Below are 26167 nucleotides of genomic sequence, written 5' to 3'. Positions count from 1 at the left end.
CAGCCCCCGCTCCCACACACAGGGAGAGAGGGAGTGTGAGAGAACGCGGGAGAGAGAGAGAGAGAGAGAGAGAAAAACAGCCCCCGCTCCCACACACAGGGAGAGAGGGAGTGTGAGAGAGCGCGGGAGAGAGAGAGAGAAAAACAGCCCCCGCCCCTACACACGGAGAGAGGGAGTGTGAGAGCGCGGGAGAGAGAGAGAGAGAGAAAAACAGCCCCCGCTCCCACACACAGGGAGAGAGGGAGTGTGAGCAAGAGAGAGAGGGAGTGAGTGTGTTAGAGAGAGAGAGAGAGACTGACCGAAAGCTTTAGAGACATCTCCAGGACACGTGCAACCTCCGTCCTGTAATAGGGAGAGAAACACTAAATAAATGTCTCTCTCACAGACACTCACACACACACAGACAGACAGACACACACAGACACACATTTTCACACACGTACACTTAAGAGTCTCTCTTTCAGTGTCTCTCAGTCTCTCTCTCTCTCACACTCACTGATATAATATGTCCGTTCAATCCATGGGCTGCATCTGAGCACTCGATGACAGCGCTGAGCTGAGGGTATCCCACTCCTGTTTTATTGCGAGTCGTACAGACAGACCCTGGAGATCATAATAATAATCATAATTAATAATTCATCCAGTCCCGGGCTAGACTTGGGCAAGTTTCCTTCCTACACACACACAGACACACAGACAGACAGACACGCGCGCGCTCGTGCGCCGGTGTCCCCGGCAGTCAGTCGCTCGTCAGGCGATTGGGGGATCGCTTTCCGGGGGGAATAATCCCTTCAAAATAATAATACCACTACTCATAATAATTCGGCTTCTGCGTTTCACCCCCAAAACACGCAGCCACGACACTCGGCGGCGTGTCCCGCGAAGCGCTTTGAGACGTCTCGGCGACGCGATCGGGCGCCGGGGATCGTTATTAATTACTGGTATCTCACCTGGTCCGATTCCGACCTTTATGATGTCTGCGCCGGACAGAATCAGCTCCTCAACCATTTCTCCTGTGACAATGTTCCCAGCCTAGAGACAGGAGGGTTACACACACAGTGACGCTCCCTCTACACTGCGCGTCCGTCCGCACTCCCGGGTCAGGGTTACACACACAGTAACACACAGTCACTACACTCCCAGGTCAGGGTTACACACACAGTAACACACAGTCACTACACCCCAGGTCAGGGTTACACACACAGTAACGCTCCCTCTACACCCCGGGTCAGGGTTACACACACAGTAACACACAGTCACTACACTCCCAGGTCAGGGTTAGAGACACAGTAACACACAGTCACTACACCCCCAGGTCAGGGTTACACACACAGTAACGCACAGTCACTACATCCCCGGGTCAGGGTTACACACACTAAAACGCTCCCTCTACACTGTGCGCCCGTCCACACTCCAGGTCAGGGTTAGAGACACAGTAACACACAGTCACTACACTCCCAGGTCAGGGTTACAGACACAGTAACACACAGTCACTACACTCCCAGGTCAGGGTTACACACACAGTAAATCTCACCATGATTGTGTGGGAGGGGAATTTTTTCCTGACGTTTTTGACGAACTCCACGAAATGTTCGGAATATCCGTTGGCCACGTCCAGGCAGATGTACTGAACGCCGGGGATCTCTTCCAGAATTTCCGTGAGCTTCTCCAGGTCGCTCTGTCCGGTGCCCGAGCTGGCCGCGATGTTCTGGCAGGCGAGAGAGAGAGAAGAAAGTGTGCAAGTGCGCGTGTGTGAGCGCCTGTGTTTGTGAGTCTGTGTGCGAGCGTCCGCGTGAGTGTCCGCGTGGCTGTGTGTGTGAGTGTCTGTATGAGTGTGTCTGTGAGTGTCTGTGTGAGTGTGTGTGTCTGTGTATGAGTGTGTCTGTGTGTGTGTGTGAGTGTCTGTGTGTATGAGTGTGTCTGTGTGTGAGTGGATGTGAGTGTGTGTGTATGAGTGTGTCTGTGTGTGTGTAAGTGTGTATGTGAGTGTGTGTGTGTGTGTGAGTGTGTGTGTGTGTGAGTGTGTGTGTGTGAGTGTGTGTGTATGAGTGTGTCTGTGTGTCAGTGTGAGTGTGTGTGTGTGTATGAGTGTGTGTGTGTGTATGAGTGTGTCTGTGTGTGAGTGTCTGTGTGTATGAGTGTGTCTGTGTGTGAGTGTATGTGAGTGTGTGTGTATGAGTGTGTCTGTGTGTGTGTGAGTGTGTGTGTGTGTATGAGTGTGTGTGTGTGTGAGTGTCTGTGTGTATGAGTGTGTCTGTGTGTGAGTGTATGTGAGTGTGTGTGTATGAGTGTGTCTGTGTGTGTGTGAGTGTGTATGTGAGTGTGTATGTGAGTGTGTCTGTGTGTGAGTGTCTGTGTGTATGAGTGTGTCTGTGTGTCAGTGTGTGTGTGTGAGTGTGTGTGTATGAGTGTGTCTGTGTGTGTGTCAGTGTGAGTGTGTGTGTATGAGTGTGTCAGTGTGTGAGGCTGCACACACTCCTCTCTGCTCACCTCCAGACAGTCCGGATTGCTTGAAGCGAATTCCTTCCATTCGGCTAAACTGTAATGTTTGTGTATCGCAGTGAATAGGCAGAACTGGGGGGAGAGAGAGAGAGAGAGTGTGAGAGAGAGAGAGAGAGTGTGAGAGAGAGAGAGAGTGTGAGCGACTGAGAGTGTGAGAGACACAGAGAGATGGAGAGAATACGAGCGACCGCGAGAGGGAGAGGGAGAGAGTGCGAGACACAGAGCGATGGAGAGAGTGCGAGCGACTGAGAGTGTGAGAGACGGAGAGAGAGATGGAGAGAGTGAGAGAGACACAAGAGAGCGATGGAGAGTGTGTGAGAGACAGGGAGAGAGAGATGGAGAGAGAGTGAGCGACAGAGAGCGTGTGAGACACACAGAGAGAGATGGAGAGAGTGTGAGCGACTGAGAGAGAGATGGAGAGAGTGTGTGAGAGATAGAGAGAGTGAGCAACTGAGAGAGTGTGAGAGACGCAGAGAGAGAGAGAGAGAGAGAGATGGAGAGAGCGTGAGCGACAGAGAGAGATGGGAGAGAGTGCGAGAGACGCGGAGAGAGAGAGCGATGGAGAGCGTGTGAGCGACAGAGAGTGCGAGAGACACACGGGGAGAGATGGAGAGAGTGTGAGCGACTGAGAGGGAGATGGGAGAGAGTGTGAGAGATGGAGAGAGTGTGTGAGAGATGGAGAGAGTGAGCAACTGAGAGAGTGTGAGAGACGCAGAGAGAGAGAGAGAGAGATGGAGAGAGCGTGAGCGACAGAGAGAGATGGGAGAGAGTGCGAGAGACGCGGAGAGAGAGAGAGAGCGATGGAGAGCGTGTGAGCGACTGAGAGAGTGCGAGACACACACGGGGAGAGATGGAGAGAGTGTGAGCGACTGAGAGCGAGATGGAGAGAGTGTGAGAGACGGAGAGGGAGAGAGGGAGAGAGGGGCCGACCTTGCTGAGAGTCTTGGCCACCTCGAACGTGCCCACGGTGTCCATGTTGGCCGCGATGATGGGAATCCCAACGTAGCTTTGCTTTGAGTTGCGGAAAGTGAACGATCTCTTCAGGTCGACCTGGAACGAGAGAGAGAGAGAGAGAGTGTGAGAGAGAGAGACGGAGAGTGTGTGTGAGAGAGGGAGAGAGTGTGAGAGAGAGACGCGGGGAGAGATGGAGAGAGACAGAGAGACGGGGAGAGATGGAGAGACAGAGAGAGTGTGAGAGAGACGGAGAGTGAGTGTGAGAGAGAGAGAGAGAGACGGGGAGAGATGGAGAGAGAGAGAGAGAGTGTGAGAGAGAGAGAGACGGGGTGAGATGGAGAGAGAGAGAGAGACGGGGAGAGATGGAGAGAGACAGGGAGAGAGAGACAGTTTCTCTCTCTGTCTCTCTCTCTTGTTCCCTGTCTCTTTCTCTCCATCTCTATCTCAGTCTCTCCCTTTCCGTCTCTCTCTCTCTCTCTCTCTCCGTCTTTCTTAGTCTCTCTCTCTCCGTCTCTCTCTCTATCTTAGTCTCTCCTCTCTCTCTCTCTCTCCATCTCTCTCTCTCTCAGTCTCTCTCTCTCTGTCTCTCACTCCCTCTCTCTCTCTCTGTGTCTCTCACTCCCTCTCCCTCTCTCCCGTCTCTCTCTCTCTCTGTCAGTCTCTCACTCCCTCTCTCTCCTCTCTCTCTCTCTCTGTCTCTCACTCCCTCTCTCTCTCTCCCGTCTCTCTCTCTCTCTCTCTGTCAGTCTCTCACTCCCTCTCTCTCTCTCAGTTTCTCTCCCGTCTCTCTCTCTCTCTGTCAGTCTCTCTCTCTCTCCCTCTCTCTCTCTCTCTCTCTCGTTCTGTACCTCGCTCCTGCTTTTCAATGTGCTTCTCTTCGGTCGGAGCAGAACATCCTTGAAATCCAGTTTGATGTCATTGTCGATTCGAGGCATCGCGAGGGGACGGACTTAACCCTTTCACCGACACAGAGGCCACGGGATTCCTCTCTTTCTCTCTCTCTCTCTCTCTGTCAATAGCGTGACTCGCAAATTCCTTCCTCAGTCTCTCTTTCACGCTCTCTCTCTCTCTCTCCCCCTCCCACTTTCTCTCGTTCACTCTCTCTGTCTCTTCTCTCTCTCTCTGTCTTGTTCTCGCAGTCTCGTTCTCTCTCTCCCTCTCTCTGTCTCGTTCTATCTCTCTCTCTCTCTGTCTCGTTCTCTCTCTCTCCCTCTCTCTGTCTCGTTCTCTCTCTCCCTCTGTCTCGTTCTCTCTCTCTCTCTCTCTCTGTCTCTTTCTCTCTCTCCCTCTCTCTGTCTCGTTCTCTCTCTCCCTCTCTCTGTCTCGTTTCTCTCTCTCTGTCTCGTTCTCTCTCTCTCTCTGTCTCGTTCTCTCTCTCCCTCTCTCTGTCTCGTTCTATCTCTCTCCCTCTCTCTGTCTCGTTCTCTCTCTCTCCCTCTCTCTGTCTCGTTCTCTCTCTCCCTCTCTGTCTCGTTCTCTCTCTCCCTCTCTCTGTCTCGTTCTCTCTCTCCCTCTCTCTGTCTCGTTTTCTCTCTCTCTGTCTCGTTCTCTCTCTCTCTGTCTCGTTCTCTCTCTCTGTCTCGCTCTCTCTCTCTCTGTCTCGTTCTCTCTCTCTCTGTCTCGCTCTTTCTCTCCCTCTCTCTGTCTCGTTTTCTCTCTCTCTCTCTCTCTCTGTCTCGTTCTCTCTCTCTCTTCCTGAAGCCGGACAGCCCAGGGCGGAGCACACAGTCACTACACTGCACAGTGTATCCTGTGAAGCGCTTTGATTCTCTCTCGGTGACGTGTCAGCCCCGCCCCCTACCCCGCTCTAGCCCCGCCCCACCCTGGTCACGTGGCTTCCCCCCGCTGCGTCACGTGGTTGGGCGGGTCCCCTGGGTGGTGGGGGCGGGGGAGTCACGTGGGCGGATCCCTGGGCGGCGGTTGGCGAGGGGCCGAGCCACGTGACGCCCGTAGCGGAGGGGAGTCACGTGGGTCCCCCCCCTCGGGCTGAGCGCGTCACGTGGGTCACACGGCTGGGAGCGTCACGTGGGTGAGCGCATCATTTTCCCCCCAGAAGGCGCTGCGGCAGGCACTTCCGGCCAGGGGGGGCAGCGACCCGGAAGTGGAAAGCTTTGGTGGCGAAGTGCGGGGAAAGGAGAGATTTTTTTTGGAGAGAGAGAAGGAGAGAGAGAGAGAGAGAAAAAAAGGATAGAAGGAGAAGCTGAGAGAGGGATAGAAGGAGAGAGACAGAGAGAGAAGGAGAGAGAGAGGTAGAAGGAGAGAGAGAGAAAAGAGAGAGAGAGAAAAGGACAGAGAAAGAGGGAGAGAAGAGAAAGGGATAGAGGTGAGAGAGAGAGAGAGAGAGAGAAAGAAGAGGAGAAAAAGGAGAGAGAGAGAGAGAGAGAGGGTCAGAAAAAAAAACCAGAAGGAAAAAAAAAGGACAAAATGTTGATCAAAGTAAAGGTGAGATCTTTTTTTGGGGCCAAAAACAACAATAATAGCAATAATAATGACAATAGTAATAATGATTCGGTGGCTTCGACTCCGCGGCTGTTTGTGGGGACGTCGCCCGAAACACACACACACACAGTCACTACACTCGACGGCGTGGCCCGCGAAGCGCTTTGAGACGTCTCGAGGACGGGATCGGGCGCCGGGTCGCACCCCCCGGGGGGGGGGTTGTAGTTATTGTTGTTATTAATTATGTTTGTAATAATGTCATTATAATATTATCTGATGTGACGATATGTTTGTGTCGCAGCGCACACACAGACACATACAGACACACACAGACTCCATCACACACACAGACTCCATCACACACACACAGGCTCTGTCACTCACACACACACACAGACACACACAGACTCCATCACACACACACAGGCTCTGTCACACACACACACACACACAGACACACACAGACTCCATCACACACACACAGGCTCTGTCACTTACACACACACACACAGACACACACAGACTCCATCACATACACACAGGCTCTGTCACACACACACACAGACTCCATCACACACACACAGGCTCTGTCACTCACACACACAGACACAGACACACACAGACTCCATCACATACACACAGGCTCTGTCACTCACACACACAGGCACACACAGACAGACACACACACACAGGCTCTGTCACACACACACACACAGACTCCATCACACACACACACACAGGCTCCGTCACTCACACACACACACACAGGCTCCGTCACTCACACACACACACACACACAGGCTCCGTCACTCACACACACACACACACAGGCTCTTGTCACACACACACAGACGTCACACATAGAGAGAGACGTCTCACACGTACTCACACACACAGACATCACTCACACACCATGGAGACGTTTCACACACACACACAGAGGTGTCTCACACACACACACACACACACACACAGACGCCTCACACACTCTTAACACGCACGTACACGGACGTCTCACAACGCTTCGCCACTTACAGCACCTCTCACGTGCGGGGGCTGTTTTTCTCTCTCTCTCTCTCCCGCGCTCTCTCACACTCCCTCTCTCCCTGTGTGTGGGAGCGGGGGCTGTTTTTCTCTCTCCTCTCTCTCTCCCGCGCTCTCTCACACTCCCTCTCTCCCTGTGTGTGGGAGCGGGGGCTGTTTTTCTCTCTCCCTCTCTCTCTCCCGCGCTCTCTCACACTCCCTCTCTCCCTGTGTGTAGGAGCGGGGGCTGTTTTTCTCTCTCCTCTCTCTCTCCGCGCTCTCTCACACTCCCTCTCTCCTGTGTGTGGAGCGGGGCTGTTTTTCTCTCCCTCTCTCTCTCCGCGCTCTCTCACACTCCCTCTCTCCCTGTGTGTAGGAGCGGGGTGTTTTTCTCTCTCTCTCTCCCGCGCTCTCTCACACTCCCTCTCTCCCTGTGTGTGGGAGCGGGGGCTGTTTTTCTCTCTCTCTCTCTCCCGCGCTCTCTCACACTCCCTCTCTCCCTGTGTGTGGGAGCGGGGGCTGTTTTTCTCTCTCTCTCTCTCCCGCGCTCTCTCACACTCCCTCTCTCCCTGTGTGTGGGAGCGGGGGCTGTTTTTCTCTCTCTCGCTCTCTCACACTCCCTCTCTCCCTGTGTGTAGGAGCGGGGGCTGTTTTTCTCTGTCTCTCTCTCTCCCGCGCTCTCTCACACTCCCTCTCTCCCTGTGTGTAGGGGCGGGGGCTGTTTTTCTCTCTCTCTCCCGCGCTCACACTCCCTCTCTCCCTGTGTATAGGGGCGGGGGCTGACTTTGTGATGCTGGGGGGAATGCTGGCTGGACACACTCAGTGCGGGGGTGAAATCATCGAGAAAAATGGGAAGAAATTTAAACTGTTTTACGGGATGAGCTCAGAGACAGCGATGAGGAAACACACAGGAGGGGTGTCTGACTACAGGTGAGAGAGAGGGAGTGTGTGAGAGAGAGGGAGTGTGTGAGAGAGTGTGAGAGAGAGAGGGAGTGTGTGAGAGAGTGTGTGAGAGGGAGTGTGAAGGGTGTGTGTGAGAGAGTGAGTGTGTAAGAGAGAGGGGCTGTGTGAAGGGTGTGTGTGAGAGAGGGAATGTGAGAGTGTGTAAGAGAGAGGAAGTGCGTGAGAGAGAGTGTGAGAGAGGGAGAGAGTGTGTGAGAGAGGGAGTGTGTGAGAGAAAGTCGTCTGTGTCTCTGTGTTTGTCTCTCTCTCTATCTGTGTCTCCCTCACTCCCTCTCTCTCGCTCTGTCTCCCTTGCTTTCTTGTCTCCCCCCTCTCTCTCACACTCCCTCTCTCTCTCTCGCAGGGCCTCGGAGGGGAAGACGGTGGAGGTGGAGTACAAAGGGGACCTGGAGGGGACGGTGCGTGATATTCTGGGGGGCGTCAGGTCCACCTGTACCTATGTGGGGGCCGCAAAGCTCAAGGAACTCAGTCGCAGAACAACCTTCATTCGTGTCAGTCAGCAGCTCAACACTGTCTTCACCTGAACCCTGTCCCCCTCTCGCTCCTTCTCTCCCTCTCTCGCTCTCTCTCTCTTTCTGTGTCTCTCGCTGCCCGGCTTACAGAGCCTTTCGCTCACCCCCCCTTCCGCCCCGAAACATCTTACACACACACACACACACACAAAGTCCCACACACTCTGACGCACTCACACACACTGCCTTGGGAGAGAGAAAGAGACACACACACGGTCTCGCGCACACAGAGAGAGAGAGACAGATAGAGAGAGACGCACAGAGTGAGAGAGAGACACACCAACGGAGTGAGAGAGACACCCACACCCACACGGTGAGACACAGAGTGAGAGAGGGAGAGAGTGAGAGAGAGACAGCGAGACACACACAGAATGAGAGGGAGACACAGAGAAAGAGTGAGAGAGAGACGCAGAAAGAGTGAGACACACACAGTGAGAGAGAGACAGACAAGAGGGACACGCGGACAGAGCGAGAGAGAGGGACACACACAGAATGAGAGACAGACCCACGCACACGCGAGTGAGAGAGACACAGTGAGAGAGAGAGAGACAGACAGAGTGAGAGGGAATTTACAGTGCCTTTCACTCACTTACCCCCCAGAGAGATGTCTCACACCCACTCACCACTCACGTGTACTCACTCACCTACACATTCACACGCGCCCTCATACACTCACTCACTCTCTCGCACACTCACTTCCCGCCCCGCACCCCCGACCCCAGACAGGTGTCTCTCGAAGCTTTGCCGCTTCCATATAATCTCTTAATTCCGATTTATTTCAAGCATTCCAGCTTCTTAAGTATAAAACTGGCACTTTAAGATCAGTCCCAAAATGTGTATGTGTGTTGTCTGTTTAACGGAGCAAAGGCACGGACACGATGGGGGGGGGGAAAGGAAGGAGAGAGAGAGAGAGAGAGAAAGCAGGGGAATGGGGTTAGAGGACAGAGTGATAAGAGTGTGAGCGAGACAGAGAGAGAGAGATAGTGAGAGAGAGACAGAGAGAGTGAGAGAGAGAGAGACAGACAGTGAGAGAGAGACAGACAGTGAGAGAGAAACAGATAGTGAGAGAGAGACAGGGAGAGAGTGTGTGAGAGACAGAGAGAGAGAGACAGACAGATAGTGAGAGACAGAGAGAGACAGACAGAGTGTGTGAGAAAGTAAGACAGACAGAGAGTGTGTGAGAGAGAGAGAGATAGAGCGCAAGGAAATGGGGTTAATGGGGGGAGAGAGAGAGAGAGAGAGCGATCACCAGCACGTATACGATGCGGGGGGGAGGAATATAACAACAACGATCCCCCGGGGTGTGACCCGGCGCCCGACCGCGTCCTCGAGACGTCTCAAAGCGCTCCGCGGGACACGCCGGCAAGTGTTTCGGGGGCCAAACCCGGCAGCCGGTCGGGCCCGGGCGGGGAGGTGCACGACGTCAAGTTCAGCAGATTTATTGGGTCGAAATTTAACATTATTTACGAAACAAACAAAAAGAATAAAATCTTAACTCAAGACTCCACTCCCCCTTGTGAAGGATTTCCACCAACTCTGAGAGACAGAGGGAGAGAGAGAGAGAGAGAGAGACAGAGAATTAATAATAACAGTAACAATCCCCGGGGTTTGACCCGGAGCCTTATCATCACGTCGGTGAGACGTCTCAAAGCGCTTCACGGGACACGCTGTGAAGTGTAGTGACTGTGTGTTTTGCGGGCGAGAGCGCGGACGCAGACAGATAGAAAGAGAGACACACACACGCACACAGAGACACACACACACATACACACACACACCTATGATTTGACTCTCTTACCAGACACAAGATTTCCTTCTCGAAGAGGTTCTGTATTGTTTCAGTGTCGGAATATATGTGTTGTATTTTGTCTTGAGATAGAGATCACTCGTTCCCTAGAGAGACACACACAGAGAGAGAGAGAGAGTGTGAGACAGAGTGAGAGAGACAGAGAGAGAGAGAGAGAGAGAGCGCGTCGTCTGCAAGCGAGAGAACCTGGGTTCGATTCCCGGGCGAGACAGGACAGGACGAAACCTTTGCAACAATTATCAACTGCAAAGATTATTATTTTTCTCTCTCACTCTCTCTCAGTCTCTCTCACTCTCTCTCTCTCTCTCTCTCTCTCCCTCTCCCTCAGTCTTTCTCGCTCTCTCTCGGTCTCTCTCTCACTCTCGGCCTCTCTCACGCACTCACTGAATCTGTTTCAAATGCAAGGTTTACAATTATTATTGTAATTAGCATCCTGTGCGACTCACTGGTCTGTCGTTGGTGCTCACGGTGGGCCTCTCACGCTCATCTTCAGAGTCTGAGACTAATTCAGGACTGCCTGAGAGAGAGAGAGAGAGAGTGAGTGTGAGAGAGAATGAGAGACAGGGAATAAGAGAGAATGAGAGAGACACACCCAGAGACACACACACATAAACAGAGGGAGTGTGAGCGAGAGACACAGAGAGAGAGAGACACACATACACAGAGAGATACACACACACACACACACACAGACCTCTTTCCCTGCTGCCTCCTGGTCTCTCCGTCTCTCTGTTGGGGTCGCTGGGAGACTGATCGCCCACACGCTGTCGGGGGGAGCGAGGCCGGAGTCCCGGCCTCCGCGCCACTTTCCGGAAGGCGTCCCTCGAGGACGAAGGCGGCTGTCTGTGTAGTACGGGAACCAGACTCCGCAAGCGGGGGGGGGAATACGGCGGGAGATCTGGGAGAGAGGGAGAGAACATGAGAGAGGGAGGGAGAGACTGAGAGAGGGACTGAAAGAGAGAGACAGAGAGAGAGAGACTGAGAGAAAGACGAATTGACGAAGAGAGATGCAGTGAGAGAGAAAGAGACACATAGAGAGAGTAAGACTGAGAGACGGAGAAACACACACTCACCCTCTTGCTGTTCACTGTCAGACTTCAACAATCTCAGATACTGTTGTAAAAGATTTTGGTCTGACAAGTCACTGTTCTGTGTTCTTGTCTGAGCAGCTACCAGAAACTGGGGGGAGATCGAGAGAGAGAGTGTGAGAGACTGAGAGAGTGTGAGAGAGACTGAGTGAGCGTGAGAGAGACTGAGAGAGTGTGAGAGAGACAGAGAGAGAGAGAGAGAGTGTGAGAGAGCGTGAGAGAGACTGATTGAGAGAGAGAGTGTGAGAGAGACAGAGAGTGAGAGAGAGAGACAGAGAGAGTGAGAGAGAGAGACTGAGAAAGTGTGAGAGACAGAGAGAGACTGAGAGAGTGTGCGAGAGGCAGAGAGTGTGAGAGAGACAGCGAGTGTGAGAGAGAGAGAGAGTGTGAGAGAGACTGAGAAAGTGCGAGAGACAGAGACAGAGAGTGTGAAAGAGACAGAGAGAGACTGAGAGTGAGAGAGACTGAGAGAGTGCGAGAGATACTGAAAGACAGACACACATAGTGAGACACAAAGAGAGGGAGAGACACACACACACACACACACAGACCCACGTACCTGCTGTAACTGTGAGTCAGACACGGCCTGTTTCAGTCGGTGCAAAAATTCCCAGTACAGTTTGCGTAACGCTGTCAGGAATTCTGCTCCATATTCCTCATGTATCTGCTTCTGTAACACACACAGACAACACACTGATCATTCCCTGTGTCCGTGTGCGTGCGCGCGCGAGACTGTGTGCGGGTGAGAGACTGTGTGTGTGTGTGAGAGAGACTGTGTGTCAGAGAGACCGTGTGCATGAGTGAGTGAATGAGAGTGCGAGAGAGAGAGTATGTGTGTGAGTCAAGTGAGGGTGCGAGGTAGAGAGTGAGCAAGAGTACGTGAGTGTGTGAATGTGTGAGCGAGTGAGAGTCTGAGTGAGTGAGAGAGAGAGAGCGAGACTGACTGAGTGACGGAGAGGGGAGTGAGAGAGTACGCGAGGGAGGGACAAGCTGAGAGTGAGTGAGTGAGTGAGAGAGTGAGAGAGAGAAAGAGAGTGTGTGTGAGGGAAGAGAGAGTGACATTACCTGTAAGAAGTGTTTCCTGAACTGCTGATCTTTCAAGAGGCGGAGAATAAGTTGACGGAAACAAAGATTAACCTTATCCACAAACTGTTCATCCTGAGCGAGAGAGAGAGAGAGAGAGAGACAGCGAGATTAGAATAATTATAATAATCCTTACATTTGACCCGGCGCCTCATCGCGTCGTCGAGACGTCTCGGAGCGCTTCACAGGACACACGGTAAAGCGTAGTGACTATGTGTTTTGCGTGAGAACCAATTGCGCCCAGCGACGGCCCCACAGTCAACAGCGTGTGGAGTAAGGAAACTTGCCTAAGGGAATTGAACCCGGGTCCTCTGGCTTGTGAGGGGAGGGGTCTGACCCCTGAGCTACAGGGGCTGTGGGGTGTGAGGTCAGGGTCTAACCCCTGAGCTACAGGGGCTGTGGGGTGTGAGGGGAGGGGTCTAACCCCTGAGCTACAGGGGCTGTAGGGTGTGAGGGGAGGGGTCTGACCCCTGAGCTACAGGGTCTCCTGTGCTCACCAGGTTGGGAGGAAAGTGACGATCAAGTTGGGAGATGATTGTTGTCATCGACCTTCCTTCAACTAACAAGTCAAGGATTAACTGTGGAGAAAGAGAGTGTGTGAGAGAGGAATAGAGAAAGTGAGTGTGAGACAGAGAGGGACAGAGAACGTGTGAGAGCGCAAGAGAGAGACTGTGAGACAGAGTGTGAGAGAACGTCAGAGTGAGAGACAGAGAGAGTGTGAGTGAGAGAGAGAGAGAGAGAGAGAGAGAGAGACAGTGAGCGACAGAGAGTGAGAATGCGAGAGAGTGACAGACTCACACAGAGGCTGAGAGAGTGTGTGGGAGAGAGAGAGAGAGAGAGAGAGACCGTGAAGGATAGAATGAGCGCGAGAGACAGAGAGTGAAGAGGAGACAGAGGGATAGAGTGAGCGTGAGAGGAAGAGAGACAAAGTGTGAGAGAGAGAGACTCACACACACACACTATACAAGAGTGAGTTAGAGGGATAGTGAATGTGTGAGAGAGAGAGCGTAAGGCAGAGAGAGAGAGAGAGACAGAAAGATGGAGAGAAAGAGAGAGACAGAGGACATTACCTTGACTTTGATGCCCACTAGAAGCCGCGCTCGGTGTTGAGGGAAGAGAAGGTCTGGGATACCCTCTGTCACCTTCTCCACAAACTCAATCACTCGCAAGTAATCTATCCTCGAGCCCTTCTCCCTTTCTCTCTCCCCCTCCCTCTCCCTCTCCCTCTCTCCCACTCCCAGCACAGAGCCCACAGCTCGGGCCGTCAGACACAGGGGCAAGATTCCAGGCTCCAGCCTCTCCTCTTCAGTCAGCACTGCGGAGAGAGAGAGAGAGAGAGAGATGGAGAGAGTGTGAGACCGGTGACAGAGATAGAGAGAGTGATAGGGAAAGCAATAGAGAGAGAGAGAGAGAGAGAGAAAATGAGTGACAGAGAGAGTGACAGAGAGAGACAGAGAGTGACTGAGAGACAGAGAGAGAGAGATGGAGAGAGTGTGTGAGAACTGTGACAGAGATAGAGAGTGTGTCAGAGAAAGCAATAGAGTGAGAGGAGAGAAAATGAGTGAGAGAGAGAGAGAGAGAGACAGACAGAGAGTGACAGTGAGTGAGAGACAGAGAGAGATGGAGGGAGTGTGTGAGAACAGTGACAGAGATAGAGAAGAGTGTCGGAGAAAGCAATAGTGAGAGAAAATGAGTGACAGAGAGAGTGAGTGAGAGACAGAGAGAGAGATGGAGGGAGTGTGTGAGAACAGTGACGGAGACAGAGAGCGCGTCAGAGAAAGCAATAGAGTGAGAGAAATGAGTGACAGAGAGAGACAGAGAGTGAGTGAGAGACAGAGACGCCCCCCCCCCCCCCCCCCCCCCAGACACCTCCCTCCCTCCCTCACTCCTTCTCTCTCTCACTCCTTCTCTCTCTCACTCCCTCCCTCCATCTCCCTCTCTCTCTCACTCCTTATCTCCCTCTCTCTCACTCCTCCCTCCCTCCATCTCCTTCTCTCTCTCACTCCTTATCTCTGTCTCTCACTCCTTATCTCTCTCACTCCTCCCTCCCTCCCTCCATCTCTCTCTCTCACTCCTTATCTCCCTCTCTCGCTCACTCCTCCCTCCCTCCATCTCCTTCTCTCTCTCACTCCTCCCTCCCTCCATCTCTCTCTCTCACTCCTTATCTCCCTCTCCCTCTCTCTCTCACTCCTCCCTCCATCTCCCTCTCTCTCTCACTCCTTATCTCTCTCTCTCACTCCTTATCTCCCTCCCTCCCTCCCTCTCTCCCCCTCTCTCTCTCTCTCTCTCTAAAGACCTTTTTTTTTGGAGGGGTTCGAAAGAAACCGAATTGAAACCACAATTTAAAATCCTTTTTTTAAAATATATGTAATATAATATAATATATAACTAAAAAAAACTCGTGGTCGAGAGAGAGAGAGAGAGAGAGAGCGCGTTTGGGGGCTACTTTGGGGCTACTCCCCAACCCGCTCGGGCTACTCCCCCGCCCAATTGGGCTACTTTTCGGGGAGGGCGCCATTTTGGGCTCCCGAGGCCTTTCCCCACCTTTCCCGCCCCGAGCCGTTAAGAAGCCGCGGAAACGACCCGGGGGGGTGGGGGCGCGGGGAGGCGCTGCGCGCACGCCGACGCTCACTCGGGGGCGGCGGGGGGAAGGAGAGGCGGCCGAGGGGAGCCGCGGACGCCGATTTAAGCGGCGCTCCGGGCCTTCCGGCGCCTTCGACGGGCGGCCATGACGACGCCGACGAGGGTCGACGGGCCGAGCAAGAGCCGCCCATCGAGGAGGAGTCCTCCCGACCTGACGAGGAGCAAGTGGCCGGAAGGGGCAAGAGGGCACGAGGGACGAGAGGACCTCCAGCTCCGTAAGGAGCACAGCGCCACCCGGAGACTAGTGGCCACTGCGGCCCATTAGCCCCTCAGACAGACAGACACAGTGTGAGAATCAATGATAATAATAATAATAATAATAAAGAACAATAACACATACAATAAAGAAGACAGTAAAGAAGCAATCAAAGAAAAACGGTTTAAAAAAAATAACCCACATCAACTGATGTTATGGAAAGGAATAAAAATAATAAATTCAATAAAAATAGTACAGATTTAATAAGGATTTAATTTAACAATTAATTTGATAAATCAAACACTAATCATCCGAACCGCGAAATGATGATCAATGACGTACTTCATCTAATAATTAACGTCAGCGTTTTGAACAACGGCGATTGGTTTTAATCGCTGAGTTGAGACGGCCCAAAGCAGTACACGGGGCACGCTGTCAAGTGTAGTGACTGTGTGTTTCAGGGGCCAAACCCGGCAGCCGATTGCATCCAGCGACGGCCCCACAAACAGTCCTGAGTTGAGTGACCAAATTATTATTATTATTATTATTGTTTTGAAGGGATTATTACCCCCGGAAAGTGATCCCCCAATCGACTGACAAGCGGGTTCCTACTCACTGCCGGGGACACAGGCGGGAGAGGGAGAATGAGGGATAGAGGGAGAGCGAAGGATAGATGGAGAGGGAGAAACGGGGAATAAGTGAGTGGAGGAGAGGGAGAGCAGAGGAGGAAGGGAGAGGGTGAACGAGAGAAGGAACTAGAGAGTGAATGAGAGAAGGATGGAGCCTGGGAGAGAGTGAGAGCAAAGGAGAGAGGGGACGAGAGAGCAAAGGGTGGAGAGAGAGAGTGTGGATATGAGAGAGAGAGAGAGAGAGAGAGGACAGCGAGTGAAGGAAAGAGAGAGAGAGGGAGCAAACGAGAGAGAGTGAAAGAGAAGGAAGGAGAGAGCGCGTGAATGAGAGAAAGAGGAGAGAGGCAAAGAAAAGAGAGGGAGAGAGGGAGGCTCTTCGCACCTCCCTCTCCTCCTCCCTCCCTCCCTCCCTCCCTCACTCGCAGGATGACCCACTGCCCTGTAACCCACAAATCTCTGTGACGTCACAATAAAATGAGAGCAAATTTAGGCCATCGATGGGGCAGGCGGGTGGGGGTGGGGGGGGAGGGGTTGAGGCCTGGGGGTGGGGGTTGGGCGTGTGTCGGCCCCATCGCAAATCAGTCCCTAACTCTCCTCGAAGACACATGAGACGACAAGACGCGACTTCCACCCCCTCCTCCTGGCCACGAGCCGCCATTTCCCGTTGTTGCTGTCGGCCATTTTGAAAACCTTTCTTTTCTGAGACAGTTTTCTCCCTCTCTCTCTCTCTCTCTCTCTCTCTCCCCCCGTCCGCTCTTTCACCTTCCTCTCTTTGCGACGTAGTTCGGAGCAACTTTGCAATCAAGGTACAACCCACGTAACTCCCCCCAGCCCCCCCCCACCCCATCTTAACTACAAGCTGCCATTTCCTGTTGACACTGTCGGCCATTTTGAAAACTTTTTTTCCCTGGGATAGTTTTGTTTCCCCCTCTCTCCCTCCCCATCTGCTCTTTCACCTTCCTTTCTTCGCGACATTGTTTAGGAGGAACTTTGCAATCAAGATAGAACCTACGCAAACCCCCCAACCCACCCCCCCGATCCCCAATGTAAGCTACAAGCCGCCATCGTGAAAACTTTTGTTTCTCACTCTCTCCCTCCCCCGTCTGCTCTTTCACCTTCCTCCCTTCGCGACGGAGTTCGGGGTGGCTCGGCGAACAAGTGAGTGTGACAGACACACACTCAAACGCACAAAGAGAGAGCCTCCATTGGAGATGTGAAAGCAGGTAAACGAAAAAATGGGCGACGTGTTGTAAGTAATTATTTCTTGTCCTCACTCACTCTCTCTCTCTCTCTCTCTCGTCACTCCCTCGCCAAATGAATCCCACTCCCCTGCTCTCTCTCCCCCCACACGCCTCTGTTTATCGAGCAGTCTTCTCCCAACCTCATCCAATTCCCCCAATCCTCCACCTCTTCCCCAGCCTCAAACTTCTCAAACAAACCTTCTCCGAATCTCTGACAAACATTCTCTTCCAAACCCTCCAACCAACTCTCTCCAACCTCCTTTGCCCCACAAAACACACAGTCACTACACTTTACAGTGTGTCCAGTGAAGCGCTTTGAGACTTCTCGACGACGTGACAAGGCGTCGGGTCAAACGCAAGGATTATTATTATCTGTCTCTCTTTTTGGGTCTCTGTCTGTCTCGACGATGCGATAAGGCGCCATTTATTTCTTTCTCTCCCCCTCTCTCTCTCTCTCCGTCTCTCTATCTCCATCTCTCCGTCTCTCTCTCTCGTCTTCCTCTGTCTCTCTCTCTCACCCCTTCTCTCCTCTTGTTCCTTGTCCCCAGAGGTTGACCGGCGATGGCCAGCACACAAGCCAAAGTGGTGTCGACCATCCTGGAAAAACATGGCTACCAGCTCGGGCGATACCTGGGCAAGGGAGCGTACGCGATTGTGTGGGAGGCTTACTTCAAGAAATGGAAAACCAAAGTGGCTGTTAAGGTGTCTCTCTCTCTCTCTCTCCCTCTCTGTTTTGTGGGTGAAACGTGGCAGCCGATCGCGCCCGGCGACTGTCCCCACAAACACTCGTGGGTTGAGTGACCGAATTATTATTATTTGAAGAAATTATTACCCCCGGAAAGTGATTCCCCCAATCGACTGACGGCTGTAAAACAGAGGCGTGTGCGTCTGTGCATGTGTGTGTGACTGTGCAGTAAGGAAACTTGCCTCAGGTTTCGACCTGTCCTGTCCCACCCGGGAATCGAACCCGGTCTTCTGGTCTAACCCCTGAGCTACAGCTAACGGTATAATAATCGCGTGGGTTGAAGCATTAACCTTTGAATTGTAGGTGATAACAGGACCATCGATAATTCACACAATCCCTGTTTTCGATCAAATTTACAGGTCCTCCTCAAGGAGAAAGCTGAGACTGAATTTCTGAACAAATTCTTACCCAGAGAGATCCAGATCTGGAAAACTCTGCAACACACCAACCTGATCAGCTTTTATCAGTCCATCGAGACGACAAACAGGGTGTACATCATTTTAGAATTGGCTCCGGGCGGGGAGGTGAGCCAGTGAATCTTTTACAGCACAGAAGGAGGCCATTCGGCCCATTTATACCACCTCACTCCATCCTCTGACTCCCCCCCCCCCCCCCCCCGAGTCTCTCTCCAACTCCCTCTCACATCTCAATCCAGCCCCTGACACCGAGGTTCATAGATTCATAGGTTACGGCACAGAAGGAGGCTATTCGGCCCATCGAGTCTGTGCCGGCTCTTTGCCAGAGAGATTTGGAGAGATTATTGTGCCCGGAAAGCGATCCAACCAGCGACTAACAAGCGGGTTCCCAGTTACTGCTGGTAAAAGAGGCGTGCGTGTGTGAGAGTGTGTGCGCGCGGGTGGGGAGTAACGAAACCTGCCTAAGGTTTAGCCCTGTCCTGTCCCTCCCGGGAATCGAACCCGGGTCCTCTGGCTTGCGAGGGGAGGGGTCTAACCCCTGAGCTACAGGGGCTGTGGGGTGCGGAGGGGGGGGGTCTAACCCCTGAGCTACAGGGGCTGTGGGGTGTGAGGGGGGGGTCTAACCCCTGAGCTACAGGGGCTGTGGGGTGTGAGGGGAGGGGTCTAACCCCTGAGCTACAGGACTCCATGTGTAAAGCTAAGGATCTCACCCGCGTTTTTTTTTAAACAGGTAATGGAGAGAATTCGAATGAACGGAGCCTGTGAGGAGAATCTGGCGGGCAAGTGGTTTGAGCAGTTATGTCAGGGGATGGCTTACATTCATAGCAGAGGTGTGGTGCACAGGTGAGTGAGAGGAGTCCGTGAGAGAGAGAGAGAGAGAGAGAGAGAGAGATACGTACTCACACCCGACACACTCACTTACACAATCACTTGTGAAAAACAATTAATTTCTCTCCCTCCCCCTCTCCTCCTTTCCCTCGTACCCTCCAATTCCCTTCTCTCTCCGTCCGCCCCTCCTTTTCCCCCAAACTCCCTGCCCCTCTCCAATTCCCCCTCCCCTCTTTTTTGCCTCCCCCTCTCTCTCCCCCCCCCCCCCCGCACCCCATTCCCCCCTCTCTCCCCACCCCTCAGGGACCTGAAACTCGAGAACCTGCTCTTGGATCGCAACAATAACATAAAGATCTCGGACTTTGGCTTCTGCAAGATGGGGGTCCCCGAGCCGGGCTGGATGGCCAGCGTTCCTCTGAGCGAGACCTTCTGCGGTAGCTATGCCTACGTGCCCCCCGAGGTCCTCCAGGGGTCCCCCTATAACCCCTTCCTGTCTGACATCTGGAGCATGGGGGTCATCCTCTTCACCATGGTGACCGGCAAACTCCCCTTCGACGACTCCAACCTCAGGCGCCTCCTCAGGCAAATGATCAAAGGCCCCATCTTCACTAGTCGTCATCGCGGGATCTCCTTGGCGTGTAAGGTGGGTCTCTCTCTCTCTCTCTCTCTCTCTCCTTCTCTCCATCATCACATAAAGCGACATCATCACACACTGTGACATCACACGCGGCGACATCATCACCCGCGGCGCCATCATCACACACTGTGACATCACACACGGCGACATCACACACGGCGACATCATCACACTGTGACATCACACACGGCGACATCATCACACTGTGACATCACCCGCGGCGACATCATCACACACTGTGACATCACACGCGGCGACATCATCACCCGCGGCGACATCATCACACTGTGACATCACACACGGCGACATCATCACACTGTGACATCACCCGCGGCGACATCATCACACACTGTGACATCACCCGCGGCGACATCATCACACTGTGACATCACACGCGGCGACATCACACACGGCGACATCATCACCCGCGGCGACGTCATCGCACTGTGACGTCATCACCCGCGGCGACATCGTCTCGCAGTGACATCATCGCCCGCGGCGACATCATCTCGCAGTGACATCGGTGACATCATCACACAGCGACGTCAGTGACATCATCACACTCTCTCTCTCGTCTCTCTTCCTCTCACACTACGCTCTCTGTCCTTCCCTCTCTCCCCCTCTCTCTCTCTGTTTCTCTCACTCTCTCCGTGTCTCTCTCTCTCTCTCTCTCCCTCTCTCTCTCTGTTTCTCTCTCTCCGTGTCTCCGTCTCTCTCTCTCTCTCCCCCTCTCTCTCTCTGTTTCTCTCACTCTCTCCGTGTCTCTGTGTCTCTCTCTCTCTCTCTCCCCCTCTCTCTCTCTGTTTCTCTCACTCTCTCCGTGTCTCTGTGTGTCTCCCTCTCTCTCTCCCCCTCTCTCTCTGTGTTTCTCTCACTCTCTCCGTGTCTCCGTCTCTCTCTCTCTCTCCCCCTCTCTCTCTCTGTGTTTCTCTCACTCTCTCCGTGTCTCCGTCTCTCTCTCTCTCTCTCCCACTCTCTCTCTGTGTTTCTCTCACTCTCTCCGTGTCTCTGTGTGTCTCCCTCTCTCTCACTCTCTCTCTCTCCTCAGGACCTGATCACGAAGATCCTCAGCCTGGCCCCCAAGCGCTGCTCTATCCCTGACGTGTTCGAACACCCCTGGGTGGGGATTTATTCCTTTGGGCCGCCCAGCGTGGACCTGAGGCAGTTACACTCTCTCTATCTGTATCACATTGGGAGGAAGGGAATCATTCCCACAGTGAGCAAAGAAAGCTCACAACAGATCCCGACCGCCCCCAAGAAATCCCGTCACACCTTCTCTGGGTTATTTCGCTTCTAGTCTCTCGCTGCGTCTCTCGTTCGGACAGGAGGAGAAACTCTCGCTCCGTCTCTCGCTCAAAGCTATACACAACGATGTACATAATAAAGCTCTCTCTACAACTCGTCTCTTCTGTGCATGTCTCCCTCTCGCTTCGAAACCTCGGGCAAGTTTCCAAATTTCCTCACTCCACACGCCTGATAATAATCCCTCAACAAACAAAACAATAATTGGTCGCTTCAGTCCCACGGCTGTTCGTGGGACGTCGCTGTGCGCAATCGGCCGCCGCGTTTCGCCCACAGATATACAGTCAATTCACTTTACGGTCTATTCTGCGAAGCGCTTTGAGACGTCGAGAAGACGTGAAAAAGTGCTATATCAAATGCAAGGATTGTTATTATTATTACAAGCTTAAGAAATGGTTTCGCCCACATAACAGTTACTTCACTTTACGGTATATCCTCTGAGGAGCTTTTGAGATGTCTCACCGACCCGACAAGGCCCTGGGTCAAATACAATTAATTATTGTTAATGTATAAATTGTGCTATCGATCAGGATTGATGGATTATTGATTGATTATTTCTGATCAGGTCTCTTCTGGGTTGGGGCGTAGCCTGTGGCCTGGGTGGCTGGCCAAGGAGAGAGAGGGGAGGGTCCTGCACGGGCCAATGGGAAGCAGAGGGTGTGGTCAAACCCGGAAGAAGGTCTTTAAATCGCACTTCGAGGAGGAAATCGAACAGATTTTAGGGCCAAAAAACTTTTTTAACCCTGAAAAACAGCCTGAGCTCTCCCCCCCCCCCCCCCCCGCCCACCCCCAGGGGACAGCCCACACCATGAATCTGGGCAAACTGTTCAACTTTAAAGGTAAAGTCTTTCTCCTTAACTCTTCCCTTTCATGTCTACTTATTGGGGGATCAATTAATCATCAATAATCTCTCTATTTCCTTCTCTCACTCTCTCTGTCTCCTCCTCTCTTCTTCTTTACACTGTCCAGCGCCTTGGGACGTCCTCCCGACGTGAAAGGCGCTATACAAATGTAATCTTGTTGTTGTTTATCACACTCTCTCACTCCCTGTCTGTGTGTGTGTCACTCTCTCGCACACATTCGCTCACTCTCCCTCTTGCTCTCTGCATCAGTTTCTAACTCTCTCAGTCTCTCTCTCTCTGTCTCTCACACACTCTCTCTCCTCAGGAAAGGGTACAAAAGCCCCAACTCCACAAGATGCTATTCAGAAGCTGGCAGAGACGGAGGGAATTTTGGTGAAAAAACAGGAATTTCTGGAGCAGAAGGTTCAGCAGGAAATCGCAACAGCGCGAAAACACGGAACGAAAAATAAGAGAGGTAACGGGAGAGAGAGAGAGAAAGTGAGGAGAGAGAGGGAGAGAAGATAATAATGACCAATAATAATAATAATACTTGCCTTTCACGCAGCGCCTTGTGGCGCCTTCCGAGACGTCTCAAAGTGCTTCACGGAGTATTTTTCACACGGCGTGTTATTGGGATGCACCGCCCGAAAGGGTAACGAAAGCCGATTCGATAACAAAGCTGAAGAGAGAAGGAGACAATTGTTTGGGGAGGGCAAGTTTGCAGGGCTATGAGGGGGGGGGAGGGAGAGAGAGAGAGAGAGCGGGGGGAGTGGGGTTGATTTGGAAAAGCTCACGATGGGTCAAATGGCCTCCTTCTGTGCCGTATAATACTATGACTATGACAGAGAGAGAGACTGAAACACAGACTAATCTCCTCTCTCCACCCCCCCCCCACCCCACCCCGCTCCCCCAGCTGCCTTGCAAGCCCTCAAGAGAAAAAAGAGATATGAACAGCAATTATCGCAGATCGACGGCACTCTGTCCACACTGGAGTTCCAGAGAGAAGCTTTGGAGAATGCAACAACGAACACAGAAGTCTTAAAAACTATGTCCGAGGCAGCGAAGGCGATGAAATCAGCTCATCAGAACATGTAAGTCTCTCTCTCTCTCTCTCTCCCACCTCAAACCATCTCCTGACTCCCCCAAGTCTCTATCCATCAATAACAATAATAATAATGATAATCCTTGCATTCGATTCAGAGCATTATCACGTCTTACGGACATTTCAAAGCGCTTCGCGGGATACACTGTTAAGTGTAGTGACTGCGTGTTTTGTGGATGAAACGCGGCAGCCAATGGCGCACAGTGACCCCCCCACAAATAAATCGTGGTTGAGTGGCGGAATCATTGTTATTAGTATTATTCTGGAGGGATTATCTGTCTTTCTTTCTCTCTCTCTCTCTCTCTCTCTCTCACACTTTCACTCTCTCTCAGTCGCTCTCGGTCTCCCTCTCAGTCACTCACACACTCTACTCTCTCTGTCTCTCAGGGACATTGACAAAGTGGATGAGTTAATGTCTGACATCACGGAGCAACAAGATCTAGCTCAGGAAATCTCGGACGCAATCTCCCGGCCAGTCGGATTTGGCGATGATGTGGATGAGGTAATGTCTCTCTCTCTCTCTCTCTGTCTCTCTCTCTCTCTCTCTCACACTCTCTCTGTCTTTCGCGCACTTTCTCAGACACAACCTCTGTCGATCGGTCTCACGCGCATTCTCACACTCTCTCCCACGTGCCCTCTGACTCACATACTTTATCTCTTTGATTCTCATCCCTTCTCTGCGCTCATGGCTCTCTCTCTATCTGTCTGCCTGACACTCTATCTCGGTGTCTGTGTGCGTTTCTGTCTCTCTCTCTCTCTCTCTCTCTCATACTCACTCTCGCACTCTCTTTCTCTCTCAGGACGATTTGATGGCAGAGTTAGAGGAGATGGAACAGGAAGATTTGGAGAGAGATTTACTGAACGTCGGAGAAGAAAACGTAGAGGATTTATCTCCAGAAGCTTTGCCAACAGTCCCAGGTCTGTGCGCGTGTGTCTGAACGTGTGTCTGTGAATGCATCTGTCGGTCTGTGCGTGTCTGTTTGTTTGCCTGTGTGCCTTTATGTCTCTTGTGTGCGTGTCTGTTTGTCTATGTGTGCGAGCGAGCAAGTGACTGTGTGTGTGTGTGTGTCTGTGAGAGACTGAAAGAGACACACACACAGAGATGTGTGAGTAACGTAATTTCTCTCTGTTTCAGGACACAAAGTTGAAGATGATGATGATGAGTTGAAAGAACTTGAGAATTGGGCTTCATAAACCTCTCTTTCCGTCTCTCTCGCTCTCTCTCTCTCTCTCTTTCTCCCTCCGTCTCTCTCTCTCTCTCTCTCTCTCTCCATCCATCTCTCTTTCTCTCGCTCCCTGTCTCTCTCCCTGTCTCTTTCTCTCTCTCTGGGGATATCTGGAATGTATAACCTTAATTTTAATCAGTAATTATTTTTTTTTTTGAGATTAATAAACTGTGCCGAAGATATTCCTTGTGTCTGAATGTTTACAGAGCAACAGAGAGAGAGAGAGACCGAGTCGAAGACGTCAGGCGTTTGACCCGGCGCCTGGTCGCGTCGTCGAGATGTCTCAAAGCGCTTCACAGGACACACTGTAACGTGTAGTGACTGTGTTTTTGTGGGTGAAACAGAGAGAGATTTCGAATATGTTATTTACTGGAGAAACAGACAGTCATTTAACAGAGCCACAGAGAGGGAGGGAGAGAGGGAGAGGGGGAGAGGTAGAGAGGGTGAGAGAGAGAGACGAGGGGAGAGAGAGGAAGGGAGGGGGAGAGAAAAAGGGAGACAGAGAGGGAGGGGGAGAGAGTGTGAGAGAGGGAGGGAGAGACAGAGAGAGACCGAGAGAGGGAGAGAGGGAAGGAGGAGGGAGAGAGAGAGAGAGAGGGGAGAGAGAGGGAGAGAGGGGGAGAGAGAGGGATTGAGGGAGAGAGAGAGAGGGATAGAGGGAAGGGAGAGAGAAGGAGAGAGGGAAGGAGGAGGGAGAGAGAGGGGGAGAGAGAGAGAGAGGGATAGAGGGAGAGAGAGGGATAGAGAGAGAGGGGGAGAGAGAGGGGGATAGAGGGAAGGGAGAGAGAGGGATAGAGGGAAGGAGGAGGGAGAGAGAGAGGGAGAGAGGGATAGAGAGAGGGGAGAGAGAGAGGGATAGAGGGAGAGAGAGAGGGATAGAGGGAAGGAGGAGGGAGAGAGAGAGGGATAGAGAGAGAGAGAGAGGGATAGAGGGAGAGAGAGGGGGATAGAGGGAAGGAGAAGGGAGAGAGAGAGGGAGAGAGGGATAGAGAGAGGGGAGAGAGAGAGGGATAGAGGGAGAGAGAGAGGGATAAGGAGAGGGGAGAGAGAGGGAGAGAGAGAGAGGGATAGAGGGAGAGAGAGGGATAGAGGGAGAGAGAGGGATAGAGGGAGAGAGAGGGGGATAGAGGGAAGGAGAAGGGAGAGAGAGGGAGAGAGAGAGAGGGATAGAGGGAGAGAGAGGGATAGAGGGAGAGAGAGGGATAGAGGGAGAGAGAGGGATAGAGGGAGAGAGGGATAGAGGGAGAGAGAGGGGGATAGAGGGAGAGAGACAGAGAGGGATAGAGGGAGAGAGAGGGATAGAGGGAGAGAGAGGATAGAGGGAGAGAGAGGGATAGAGGGAGAGAGAGAGAGGGATAGAGAGAGAGAGAGGGACAGAGGGAGAGAGAGGGGGATAGAGGGAAGGAGGAGGGAGAGAGAGAGAGAGAGAGAGGGATAGAGGGAGAGAGAGGGATATAGGGAGAGAGAGAGGGATAGAGACAGAGAGGGATAGAGGGAGAGAGAGGGATAGAGAGAGAGAGAGAGAGAGATAGAGGGACGGAGGAGGAGGAGGAGGAGAGAGAGAGAGAGACAACACTCACTCGGGTCCCTCCCGTCACGACGCCATCTTCCGCCCTTCTGGAAGCTTCTTTTTCCCGCCGCGCGCAGGCGCACTCTTCATCCCACCCACCCCCGATGACGTAGGGGGCGTGGGCGTGGCGCTACTCCGCCCCGCCTCCCCGGGCGATGACGCACGCGGGTGCGGGCGTGGCGCTGCTCCGGGCCCCGCCCCCCGGGCGATGACGCACGCGGGTGGGGGCGTGGCGCTGCTCCGGGCCCCGCCCCCCGGGCGATGACGTACGCGGGTGGGGGCGTGGCGCTGCTCCGGGCATCGCCCCCCGGGCGATGACGTACGCGGATGTGGGCGTGGGCACTGCTGAGGGTTTATTTGGGTGAAGGTGTGAACTTATTGGTGATATTGTTGAGGATTTGGGCGATTTCCCCAACTCC

At 52.8% G+C, this 26167-nt stretch overlaps 5 protein-coding genes across 5 annotated transcripts; 3 read left to right on the top strand and 2 right to left on the bottom strand.

The window, feature by feature from the left end:
- Positions 1 to 299: 299 nt before the first annotated feature.
- LOC121848082 (GMP reductase 2) lies at positions 300 to 4546 on the bottom strand (the record flags this gene model as incomplete). The annotated part of the gene is given in 7 exon segments (XM_042346427.1): positions 300 to 342; positions 497 to 603; positions 951 to 1032; positions 1535 to 1708; positions 2491 to 2574; positions 3433 to 3552; positions 4305 to 4546. Coding segments are annotated over 7 exon segments (697 nt in total), but the record flags the coding sequence as incomplete, so codon positions are not given.
- Positions 4547 to 7688: 3142 nt separating this feature from the next.
- LOC103174276 (GMP reductase 2) lies at positions 7689 to 8659 on the top strand (the record flags this gene model as incomplete). Its single annotated transcript, XM_007886718.2, is given in 2 exon segments — positions 7689 to 7848; positions 8225 to 8659. Coding segments are annotated over 2 exon segments (341 nt in total), but the record flags the coding sequence as incomplete, so codon positions are not given.
- A 1157-nt stretch (positions 8660 to 9816) lies between these two features.
- On the bottom strand, positions 9817 to 15133 carry LOC103173837. The gene is made up of 10 exons (XM_042346424.1): positions 15004 to 15133; positions 13442 to 13686; positions 12869 to 12949; positions 12354 to 12446; positions 11848 to 11958; positions 11274 to 11379; positions 10895 to 11098; positions 10647 to 10717; positions 10192 to 10286; positions 9817 to 9929 (listed from the first exon to the last, which is right to left on the bottom strand). Coding segments are annotated over exons 1-10 (1008 nt in total). The 5' UTR covers positions 15005 to 15133; the 3' UTR covers positions 9817 to 9928.
- A 2508-nt stretch (positions 15134 to 17641) lies between these two features.
- Positions 17642 to 21003, top strand: LOC103172898 (testis-specific serine/threonine-protein kinase 4-like). Its single transcript, XM_042346422.1, has 5 exons — positions 17642 to 17782; positions 18185 to 18349; positions 18972 to 19084; positions 19373 to 19712; positions 20755 to 21003. Exons 1-5 carry the CDS (start codon positions 17642 to 17644, stop codon positions 21001 to 21003), a joined length of 1008 nt encoding a protein of 335 aa, XP_042202356.1.
- Positions 21004 to 21678: 675 nt separating this feature from the next.
- Positions 21679 to 24360, top strand: LOC103172897 (charged multivesicular body protein 4b). The gene is made up of 6 exons (XM_007885591.2): positions 21679 to 21847; positions 22176 to 22325; positions 22764 to 22941; positions 23340 to 23454; positions 23753 to 23870; positions 24088 to 24360. Exons 1-6 carry the CDS (start codon positions 21817 to 21819, stop codon positions 24144 to 24146), a joined length of 651 nt encoding a protein of 216 aa, XP_007883782.2. The 5' UTR covers positions 21679 to 21816; the 3' UTR covers positions 24147 to 24360.
- The last annotated feature ends 1807 nt before the right edge of the window (positions 24361 to 26167 follow it).

This window comes from Callorhinchus milii, unplaced genomic scaffold (genome assembly GCF_018977255.1).
Source record: "Callorhinchus milii isolate IMCB2004 unplaced genomic scaffold, IMCB_Cmil_1.0 Scaffold758, whole genome shotgun sequence".
NCBI lineage: Eukaryota > Metazoa > Chordata > Chondrichthyes > Chimaeriformes > Callorhinchidae > Callorhinchus > Callorhinchus milii.
Note: the sequence above shows the minus strand (reverse complement) of the source record. Positions and strands in the feature narration are given on the sequence as shown.